The sequence below is a fragment of the Cebus imitator genome, unplaced genomic scaffold (assembly GCF_001604975.1).
Source record: "Cebus imitator isolate Cc_AM_T3 unplaced genomic scaffold, Cebus_imitator-1.0 Scaffold72, whole genome shotgun sequence".
Lineage (NCBI taxonomy): Eukaryota > Metazoa > Chordata > Mammalia > Primates > Cebidae > Cebus > Cebus imitator.
The window spans coordinates 6,770,852-6,782,345 of record NW_016107387.1 but is presented as its reverse complement, the minus strand read 5'-3'; the positions used below and the strand labels follow the sequence as shown (position 1 = coordinate 6,782,345).

At 55.9% G+C, this 11,494-nt stretch overlaps 2 protein-coding genes across 5 annotated transcripts in view; one reads left to right on the top strand and one right to left on the bottom strand.

Moving 5' to 3' along the window:
• Positions 1 to 9,415, bottom strand: part of ZBTB4 (zinc finger and BTB domain containing 4) — a 23,890-nt gene extending 14,475 nt beyond the window's left edge. The window contains exon 1 of one of the 4 annotated variants that reach the window (XM_037739657.1): positions 9,305 to 9,415. The gene's annotated coding sequence lies outside the window, so the exon portion shown is untranslated. Of the gene's footprint in view, positions 1 to 6,506; positions 6,642 to 6,782; positions 6,889 to 7,076; positions 7,253 to 9,304 lie in introns of those variants that run through there. The other 3 variants (XM_017531618.1, XM_037739656.1, XM_017531619.2) reach the window with 3 other exon arrangements.
• SLC35G6 (solute carrier family 35 member G6) lies at positions 8,460 to 11,428 on the top strand. The gene has a single exon (XM_017531617.2). The coding sequence runs from the start codon at positions 9,296 to 9,298 to the stop codon at positions 10,133 to 10,135; it is 840 nt and encodes a 279-aa protein (XP_017387106.1). The 5' UTR covers positions 8,460 to 9,295; the 3' UTR covers positions 10,136 to 11,428.
• Positions 11,429 to 11,494: the final 66 nt, after the last annotated feature.

Here is an 11,494-nt window from a genome sequence, read left to right as displayed (position 1 = left end):
GACAGGGTCTTGCTCTGTTTCCCAGGCTGAAGTGAGTGGCGGGATTGCAGCTCAAGTAATCCTCTCACCTCTTAGCTTTCTGAGTAGCTGGGACTACAGGTACCTGCCACCATGACCAGCTAATTTTTGTATTTTTTGTAGAGACGAGGTTTCACCATGCTCCCGAGGGCTGGTCTTGAATTCCTGGGACAGGCAATCCGCCCAGCTCAGCCTCCCAAAGTGCTGGGATTATAGTAGAGAGCTACTGCGCCCAGCTCCTATTTCTCATTTATCTCTGGAATGTAGGCTTCAAGGGGTAAAAGGTAGGGATTTTGTTTTGTTTTGTTTTTGAGATGGCATCTCACTCTGTTGCCCAGGCTGGAGTGCAGTGGTATGATCTCACCTCACTACAACCTCCGCCTCCTGGGTTCAAGCGATTCTGCTGCCTCAATCCGCTAAGCAGCTGGGATTACAGGCACACGACACCACACCCAGCTAATTTTTGTATTCTTTTTTTTGAGACAGCTTCACTCTGTCACCAGGCGCCAGGCTGGAGCGCAGTGGCGCAGTCTCGGCTCAGTGCAACCTCCACCTCCTGGGTTCAAGCAATTCTCCTGCCTCAGCCTCCCAAGTAGCTGGAACTATAGGCAGGTGCCACCACGCCCAGCTAATTTTTTTTTATTTTTTAGTAGAGACGGGGTTTCACCATGTTGGCCTAGGTGGTCTCGATCTCTTGACCTCATGATCCGCCTCCTCGGCTTCCCAAAGTGCTGGGATTACAGGCATGAGCCACTGTGCCTGGCCTAATTTTTGCATTCTTAGTAGAGATGGGGTTTCATCATGTTGGCCAGGCTGGTCTTGAACTCCTGACCTTGGGTGATCTGCCCACCTCAACCTCCCAAAGTGCTGGAATTACAGGTGTGAGCCACTGTGGCCAGTCTTTTTTTTTTTTTTTTTTTTGACACAAGGTCTCACTTTGTCACCCAGGTTGAAGTGCAGTGGTGTGATCACAGCTCACTGCAGCCCTCACCTCCCCCAGGCTCAGGTGATTCTCTCCTTTCAGCCTCCCAAGTAGCTGGGACTACAGGCATATGCCACCATACCCAGTGAATTTTTTGTATTTTTAGTAGACATAGGGTTTTACCATGTTGCCCAGGTTGGTCTCGAACTCCTGGGATCAATCAATTTACCACCTCGGACACGCAAAGCATTGGGACTACAGGTATAAGCCACGGTACACAGCCAGGGGTAGGGAATTTTGTCTGCTTTGTTCATTGCAGTAACTCAAGTCCTTAGAATAGGGCCTAGCACATAATAGGTGGTAAAAGCAAAACAAAAAACTGGTAAGTGAATTAACCTGTCCTCAAAGTCTGTCTGGAGTCCATCCATCCTCAAGTGAGGAAGCCTTCAACTGTGCCGGGCTGAGTTGGCCAGGAGATACGGGTGACAATTATAACTTTACCATGTCTGGACCAGGCACAGTGGCTCACACCTATAATTCCAGCACTTTGGGAGGCTGAGGCAGGCAGATCATTTGAGGTCAGGAGTTCCAGTCTGGCCAACATGATGAAACCCCGTCTGTACTGAAAATATAAAAATTAGGGCCAGGCACGGTGGCTCAAGCCTGTAATCCCAGCACTTTGGGAGGCCGAGGCGGGTAGATCACGAGGTCAAGAGATGGAGACCATCCTGGTCAACACGGTGAAACCCCGTCTCTACTAAATATACAAAAAATTAGCTGGGCATGGTGGCGCGTGCCTGTAATCCCAGCTACTCAGGAGGCTGAGGCAGGAGAATTGCCTGAACCCAGGAGGCGGAGGTTGTGGTGAGCCGAGATCGTGCCATTGCACTCCAGCCTGGGTAACAAGAGCGAAACTCCGTCCCAAAAAAAAAAAAAAAAAAATTAGCCAGGTGTGGTGGTGCACATCTGTAACCCCAGATACTCAGGTGGCTGAGGCAAGAGAATTAATTGCTTGAACCGGGGAGGCAGAGGTTGCAGTGAGCAGATATTGCACCATTGCATTCCAGCCTGGGCGACAGCGTGAGACTCTGCCTCAAAAAAAAAAAAAAAGAAGAAAGAAGGAAAAAAAAAAGCCAGGCATGGTGGCTCACACCTGTAATCTTAGCACTCTGGGAGGCCAAGGTGGGTGGATCACCTGAGGTCAGGAGTTCAAGATGAGCCTGGCCAACATGATGAAACCCCATCTCTACCAAAAATACAAAAATTAGCCGGGCATGGTGGTAGGTGCGTGTAATCACGGCTACTCGGGAGGCTGAGGCAGGAGAATCACTTGAACCTGGAAGGTGGAGGTTGCAGTGAGCCAAGATTGTGTCATTGCACTCCAGCCTGGGTGAGAAGAGCAAAATTCCATCTAAAAAAAAATAAAAATGGCCAGGCATGGTAGCTCACGCCTGTAATCCCAGAACTTCGGGAGGCTGACGTGGGCAGATCACCTGGGGTCAGGAGTTCGAGACCGGCCTGACCAACATGGTGAAACCCCTGTCTCTACTAAAAATACAAAAATTAGCCAGGCGTGGTTGCATATGCCTGTAATCCCAGCTACTCAGGAGGCTGAGGCAGGATAATTGCTTGAACCCAGGAGGCGGAGGTTGCAGTGAGGATCATGCCATTGCACTCTAGCCTGGGCAACAAGAGCGAAACTCCGTCTCGGTGCGGGGGGAAGAAATAACCTGACCACTCTGGAGTCCTCACAATTTGCCTGATACTCTTCTTGGGGCTTCACATGCATTGCCTAATTTAATGATATTCTCAGTACAGCCACCCACAGTAGATATTTATATTATCCTGTTGCCCAGGCTGGAATGCAGAGGCATCATCTCTGCTCACCTCAACCTCTGTCTAGCAGGTTCAAGCAATTCTCCTGCCTCAGCCTCCCAAGTAATTGGGATTACAGGTGTGTACCACCACACCAAGCTAGGTTTCTTTTTTTGAGATGAAGTCTCGCTCTGTTACCCAGATTGGAGTGCAGTAGCATGACCTCGGCTCACTGCAACCTCCCTCCACCTCCTGGGTTCAAGTGATTCTCCTGCCTGAGCCTCCTGAGTAGCTGGGATTACAGGTATGTGCCACCACACCCATCTAATTTTTGTATTTTTAGTAGAGATGGGGTTTCACCATGTTGGTTAGGCTGATCTCGAACTCCTGATGTCAAGCAATCTACCTGCCTCAGCCTCCCAAAGTGCCGAGATTACAGGCATGAGCCACCGTGCCCGGCCTAGTTTTGTATTTTTAGTAGAGATGGGGTTTCTTGATGTTGGCCAGGCTGGTCTTGAACTCCTGACCTCAGGTGATCCACCTGCCTTGGCCTCCCAAAGTGCTGGGATAACAGGTATGAGTCACCACCAGCCTGGCCATATTATTCTGATTTTCCTCAGAAGAGGAAACCAAGGCTAAGAGAGGGATGTACCTTGCTCAAGGATGCTCAGCTTGTAAGTAGCAGTCAATATTCGAATCCAGGCCTGGCTGACCCCAGATGCTCAATCTTTCCCTTTGCCATACTGCTAGACCCGGCCCTGAAGGGGGCCTGTGGCCCGCCAGCTGGTTATATAAACCACCACACAAGGTCTCACGTGCTAAGTGCTAAATGTGTCATGTCTGACTCCACCCTTTCCCTCGCTCCCACATCCAGCAGTCATCAAGTGTGGCTGAAACTGTGTCCGAGCTTGGGAACGGCTCCTGAAATCTTCCCTTCAGTAGCTCAGGTCCTTGTTAACACTCACATGGTTCAAGGCTACGGCTTCCCAGCTATCCCCTGGCCTCCAGGCTTACCTCCTCCTCCCGCAGAGGGTCAACGTCCCTAACCACAGCTCAGGACTATCTCTCCTCGGCTTGAAACCTCCACTAGTCCCCACTGACTCTAGAATAAAGTTCAGATTCTTCCACCAGGCAGTCAAGAGCTCTGGTCTAGCTCCAATCTTCCTTTTTAATCTTGTCTTGTGTTATTCTCTTCAAACACACAGTACTCAGTGTGAGCCAGGCGTGGTGGCACGTACACATAGTACTAGCTACTCAGGAGGCTGAGGCGAGATGATTGCTTGAGCCCAGGAATTTGAGTCCAGCTTGGGCAACATAGTGAGACCCATCTCAAACAAATAAAGGAAACCCCAGACACTCAGTGTGCTCTCCAGCCTCTTCACATCCCACACTTCCATGCCTTTGTCTGTGCTGGCTGTCCCACCAGAAATGCTCTTTCTCCAACCTTCTCAAAATCCCTCTGAAATGTTAAGATCTAACTCCAAGGCCACCTCCTTCTTAGCCCTCCCTGACCCACAGGATGAGGACAATCTCTCCTTCCTCTGACTCATCAATCTTTTGTGCCCCTATGGCCAGTATGCACCTTATACAGCAGCAGAGACTCGGGTTCTCATGCCACCAGCTGGGGCTCCGTGAGCATCCGGGTCTTCTGAAATGGACTGCCACAGATGCTAAGTTTTGCAGCAACTAGGGGAAGAATGTTGGAGGGGGTTGCACAGAAAGGACCAACCACTGAATGCTCTGGAAGACAGAGAGTACAGTAGTTAAAGAGCACAAGATCTGCCACCTGACTGCCTGGGTTCAAATACAGGTTCGCCTCTTACTAGCTAAGTGACTTGGGGCAAATTACTTAACTTCTCTGGGCCTCAGCTGCCTCACTTGAAAAAGGGAGGTGATTAGAGTGCCACTCACCATGCTGTTCTGACGACAAACTGAGTGGCCACACATAAAAGCCCTGAGAACCGTGGCTGATGAACAGTCAGTGCTAAGCAAGTGTGTGCTGCCATCATTATTCGCGAAGCCCTGAGAAAGGAATTCCCAGTCTTGGTGGAGGGCTGACGGGGCTGACGGGGCTGCCACAGGCACAGCCCCCAGACTCTAGCTACTTTCCCAGTTCGTTTCCCAAGTGTTTTTGGATGATACGCAGGGCAGGCAATCAGCCCCCTTCTGCAGATGAGGAACCGAGCTGCTTTCAGATAAAGTGCCAGTGAGGGAACGGTAAAGACGCCAGAACTCCTCAGCCCTAGGCCAGGGCTCCTTTCTCTGCACCAGGCCGTCACTGTGCACCTGTTGTGGAGGCTCCCACGGTGGCCACCCCCTCCCAGCCCCCCAGGCCAGAGAGCCTGTCCGCAGTGCCCTCCCTTCCCCCACGTACACACATCCAACCAGGCCGGTGCAGTAGATAGCGGTGTGCAGGCTTGGAATGCACTCGCACATACACCCCTGTAGAAGGGCCCAGGCCCCAAAGGTGAGGAAAACCTGTTCTGAGGAATCTGCCTAGTGAGCGAATTCCGTTCCCAGGCCCTTCCACCGTCGCAGGAGTGGGGCCCAGTGTGCGTCACAGATACCCACAAGGGGGGCAGAGAGGGAGAGGGCAAAGCGGGAGGAGGCTGACAACTTCACGTTTCTTTTTTCCATTTTAGTGACAAGAGTCACACCCAGCCTTTACATAAACATGGCCAAGGAGCCGCTCTGTCTAAGCTTACTTCCCCTGTGGCCGCCCAGCCTCTCCTCCGGGTGACCCTGACATGACATGCTGGGTGGGCCAGTGAGGGGCACAGACGAACCCTGCAAAGACTAGCTGGGCCACTCGACAACACCCATGCCTGTCCCGGCTGCCCTGCACTACCCTGCATTTATCTGTGGCCTTCCTCATATCACATCCCCCGGCAGCCCCACCACCACTCAAGCACGCAGACGGCAGGCACGCACACGCAGCCTGCTTGCGGCTGGCCTCCTGGGTCTGAGGCCCACACTGCCCTTGTCACACCACCTCCCTCCTCACATGTGTTTTCTGACCAGCTTGCCTCCCAGCCCAGCAGCCCCGACAGGCTCCTACAAACAACGTCACAAAAGAATACCGTGGAGAATGTTGCAAACACACAACCTTCCCCTTGCCTGGCTGCCCATGATCCCATAAACACAACTGGTGCATCCCACCCTGAGTCCCTGACACCAGCGCCAGCTGACCCACAGGCCCGAGACACACCCTGGGGTTCCTCACTCCCCTCAGGATCTTCTAGATCTGAGTTCTAGACGAGCAGCCCCCACCCAACTCGCTCATCACCGACACACAAGCCCATCCATCGCCCTCTTCACCACTGGACCACACCTCAGCAGGGCCACAGAAATGGGACCCAGATGTGACGCCTTTTGACTCAAAGGCCCACAACCACCCCCTCCAAAAGGGCACATACACTCTGCATCCTGGCACCCTCCGAAACACATACAGCATGCCAGCTCTGCAGAAAACAGTTCATAAACAGGTGATAAGGTGCAGCACAAGACACACATGTGAGAAAACACATGCTGTAGGAAACACACAGCCCCATATCCAACAAACTCTGCACTCAGCGTCCTATGCCCATCTCAGAATGCCCATCTGTCACCCAAAGCCACAGGGCTCGTCTTGTAATTCTGCCCCACAACACTGGACACCCCTCCTGGCTTTCTATCTCCATAGCCTAGGGAAGGCCCTACCCGGACCTTTGGCTGCCAGACCAGCAAACGGTGGTGCCCAGGAGAGGTTTACCTTGCCTCCCCACACCGCACGAGACACAGGATCTCCAAGACTCACAGCCACAACCCTGCCCCGACGGCACGGCGGTTCCGGGGCCCCAGCTCGCCCTGCACATCCCGCACACCCCAACTCTGGGGCGCTTGGCGGCCCACCCCTCCCCCTCTCTGCCTGGCTCCTACGCCATCACCCTCCCAGCAGCTTGCAGCGCTTGCCCGGGCTCACACCCGCCCCACCCCACCCCCAACCTGCCCCACGCGGGGGGGGGGAGGCCTAGGCTGCAGAATTAACCCTTCAAAAGGGGAGTGAGCGACGCCCCTTCCACGGCCCCAGGCGATCGCGTCCCCCGGCCGCCGCTTGCTCGGACGCCATACCAGGGCCCCCTTAGTCGCCCCCCAGCGTCGTGCGCACCCGGGGGCGGGGCCAGGCTCAGCCCCCGACCCCTGCGCCCCCAGGTCAACCCCAAAGGAGAGCGGTCTGAGCTCAGGGCGCGGCCGGGGCTCCCGCGGCACCGGGCAGCGGGGAGGGGGCCCGGTAGTTGGCTCCGGTCCGCCCTGGCCCTGCCCAGTTCGCCCCGGGGCCCACCTGACTGCGATGGCGCCGCGTCCGCCAGGCCCGGCTCATCACCGTGGCCGCCCCGGGCCGCTCCAGTTTCGCCCGCCTCCAGCTCCGGCTCCGGCTCCAGCTCCGGCCCCAGCCCCCCCAGCGCCTGGCCCCGGCCCGGCCCCGCCGCCGCCGCCGCCGCCGCCGCCGCCGCTATCATCGGCTGCTCCCCCCGCCCCGGTCCTACCCCCACCCCCACCCCCGGAAACAGTCCCCCCCCAGCGCCGCCGCCGCCGCCGCCGCCGAGAGGAGGCCGCCGCAGCGCAGCAAACGCTGACACAAAGCTCTGAGCGCCCGACGGCCTTCCCCGGGACTGATCCCCGGCAGGACACCGCGCCGCGCTGGGCCACCAGGCGGGTGGACACCGAGCGGGGCGCGGGTCGGGCGGCTGCACCCCGGCAGGGGCGCAAGACCACTGACCCCCAGGGAAAGGGCTCCCTCCGCCCTTCCTCCTTCACGCCCTTCACTCAGCAGTGCACACCGCTTGAAAGCATAACACAGGCTCAGGGTGCAGAAATGACACGCCAGACTCATAATCAGGCCCAGTGGGATCCACAGACCCAGGGTCAGCACACTCGGAGGGCCAGCCCTGGACACACACACACACACCCCAGGAATGCGCAGGGACGCTCAGCAGGCCGCAGACAAGGAAGGCCCTGGCCCCGAGTAAGGGGCACACATCAGAGACCACCAGCGCAAATGAACATACAAAGCTGGCTGGGTACTTTGTCCCCACCAGCAGATAGATCCACATCTGTATACCTGAACGTAAATGCAGAGGCCTCGGCGTTGGCCTCTTGGGACAACATAAACAAAACACCAGGTGGAAGCACACACAGAAAAAACACATTCCTGAAACTCCAGAGGGACAATCCCAAGGACTCCTCCCTGGTGCTAGAAAAGTTAGAACTCTGGAGATGGAGGAGCCAGGCTTCAGAACTTCTTTCCTTAAAACCTCTCTCAAACAATGCAAAATATAAACAAACAAATTAAGGTAAAGCCACAGAGCTAGCCATAAAAAGAATAAAAGAATCAGACAAACTTTGGAGTCATGGAGACATAGAAAAGTAACAGAGTTGGGCTGGGCATGGTGGCTCACGCCTGGAATCCCAGCCTGGAATCCCAGCACTTTGGGAGGCGGAGGGGGTGGATCACTTGAGGTCAGGAGTTCCAGACCAGCTTGACCAACATGGTGAAACCCTGCCTCTACCAAACAAACAAACAAACAAAAAACAAAATTAGGCGTGGTGATGCATGTTTGTAATCCCAGCTACTCGGGAGGCTGAGGCAGGAGAATCGCTTGAATCCAGGAGGCAGAGGTTGCAGTGAGCTGAGGTTGCACCATTGCACCAGCCTGGGCAACAAGGCAACAAGGGTGAAACTCCGTCTAAAAAAAGAAGCAGAGTGGGAAAACAGGCCCACTACCACCTTGGGAGGCTTCCAGGGAAGAACCCCACCCTCACTCAAACCAGGTCACAATGACTGGAGTTCTGAGGGGCCCAGGCTCCCTGAGCCAGGAAGAGAGGAAGAAGTTCAAGGAAAGATGGTGAGTGTGGGGGCCAGGGGCCCAACACCCCCTCCCTATAGCTCCTGGCTGCTCTGTTTCCCCTCCTTTCCTAAAACTTAGCTGTCAAAACTTAGCTGTCTCAGAGATACCCACAAATGGAATTCATAAAGGTGTACCCAGATGTCTCTGGAACCTGTGGCATCACACAGATGCATGGCATCTGAGGCTGCCTCCCCTTCCTCAATCCAACAGAGCATCCTGGGTCCTTTTTCTTCTCCCAGGAACAACTTACCCAGAGCAACACGATGCTCCAGGACCACTCACTCCCTGCCTGCTGCTCCAGGCCCATATTATACCACCTCACTCATCTTTTAGGCCCTTTCTAGCTTCCAAGAGTTCCTTAGCAAAATAGCCAAACCCTCTACAGTCCCACAGGGTTCCAGACCCCCTCCTGGCACCTGCCCTGGCCCAGGTCGCCTGGGCTGTGGCTGCCCTCATGCCTGAGCTTTCTCCCTAACAGGCTGGCAGTCACCCCTTCTTCAACCTGTCTGACTTCACACAGCCATCGCCGCCCTCCACTCCACCCAACCTCCCCTCGCACCAGCGCTGCCGGCCCTCTGATGCCACCAAGGGCTTGCTGGTGGCCCTGCTGGGTGGGGGCCTGCCTGCTGGCTTCGTAGGCCTCTTTTCTCGTATGGCTTACCAGGCTTCCCACCTGCCCTCGCTGGAGCTGCTCATCTGTCGATGCCTCTTCCACCTCCCTATTGCCCTCCTACTTAAACTGCGTGGCGACCCACTTCTGGGACCTCCTGATGTCCGAGGCCGGGCCTGCCTCCATGCCCTGCTCAATGTCTTTAGCATTGGATGTGCCTACACTGCGGTTCAGATGGTGCCTGCTGCCAACGCTGCCACTGTTCGCAAAGGTTCTTCCACTGTCTGCTCCGCTCTCCTTGCTCTCTGCCTTGAGAGCCAGGGTCTCAGTGGCTACGACTGGTGTGGACTGCTGGGCAGCACCCTAGGACTAATCATCATTGTGGGATCTGGACTAGGGACACTGCAGGAGGGGACCACGGGCCTCTACACTGCCCTGGGCTATGTGCTGGCTTTCCTGGGAGGCCTGGCACTGTCCCTGGGGCTTCTGGTCTACCGTTCTCTGGACTTCCCCTCCTGCCTCCCAACAGTGGCCTTCCTGTTTGGCTTGGTGGGGCTGCTGGGCTCTGTGCCAAGCCTCTTTGTGCTGCAGACCCCTGTGCTGCCCAGTGATCCCCTGAGTTGGAGTTGTGTGGGGGCAGTGGTGGTCCTTGCCTTGGTCTCCTTCGCATGCGTGAGCTACGCGGTCACCAAGACCCACCCTGCCCTGGTGTGCGCTGTCCTGCACTCTGAGGTGGTGGTGGCCCTTATGCTGCAGTATTATGTGCTCCGTGAGACCGTGGCACCTTCCGACATCATGGGGGCAGGGGTTGTGCTGGGCAGCATTGCCATCATCACAGCCCGGAACCTCAGCTGTGAGAGGGAAGGGAAGGTGGAGGAGTGAGACAGAACTCGGGAGCCTGGGGGTTGGGAGGGACGGGGGTAAACAGAGGCAAAGACTGAAGACAAACATGGGAGGACAAGTGACTGGAAAAGAACTGGTGTGGGAGAGGGATACCTGTCAGAGTCAAGGGTGACTTGGGGACTTGGTGGAGAGGGACTACCTAGAAGACCTGGAACCCTGGGACCAAGGGATGTGGAGTCCAGGCTGGGTCCCGGGAATCAGGGCATAACTAAGGGGTAAAGTCTGAGGAGCACATCCAAGGGTCTGAGGCAGGCAGGTCGTGGGCTGCGGGGAGGACTTCACTCAGCAGCAAAGAGAAGAGCATTGGGGCTGGAGCGTTCCGGCAAAGACAGCCAGCAGCTGCGCTGGGGGAGGGGAGCGTGCCTCCCCACCTCTCCCCTCCCGGCGAAGGTTTCCTTTCCTCGTGCTTGTGCCCCCCCTTGGGGTGGTGACGTGACATTGACATCAAACAAGGATTACTCTGAATGTGGCCGTGCAGTGGTGTCTCTGCTTTGGAGGGAGAGTGGAAGTCCTACGACTGTTCTCATTGGAGAATTCCTTGGGGTCCCCGCCCCCCATTTTATTCCTGAAATATTCTACAAAGTGGAGGATTTCCTAATGTTCAGATGACTTGACCCTAAATCCCCCAGGACTTTTGTGGCCCGCCCCATGGCTAATCTGCTTTTCTCGGATTGTCGCGGTCCCGTGATATCTTCCGGACAGTGGCCAGGCTCCTTCCGGAGCCAGCCTCCGAGGTGAGGTCTCTTCAAGCGGTTCAGGCTATGGATCCAGGACCGTGGCTCAGTACAGCGCTACATTAGAGGCCAGGAGATGCCCACCCGTCTCTGGGGGCCGTCTGACAAATATCGGCTACTTCCGGACAAGCCACTGTCCCAGCCATCTTGATTTGTTCATGCATATTCAGCACGGGAACTGCATATTCATGAGCAACCGCCCTCCCCCGGGAGCCCACTCGGGAGGACCCGCCCCGCCCCGCCTCTATTACCGATTAGCAGAGCAGACCATTTTCCAGCTGGGGGGGGTACGAGTGAGAGGCTTTTGCTGAAGATGAAAGCGTGGTCCAAACTAGAATGCAAGCGGCCCAGTTTTACCCTCGAGTCTTCAAACCTTAAGCCTCAGTGCAGGAGGGAGCAGCGAGGGGAGGCGATGGAATTAAAAAAAAAATTCCTCTCTGTCACTTCAAAAGGTCGCCCAACCAGCGAGCGGGGGAGGATCTACCACTCTGGTTCGCACCCCGTGCGGGCCTGCGCAGGCAGCCCCGTAGCGCAAGGCAGGGCGGGAAAGGAAGGGGCGGGGACGCAAGGGCGAATCTATAAGAGGCGTCGTTCGGCGAGTTCG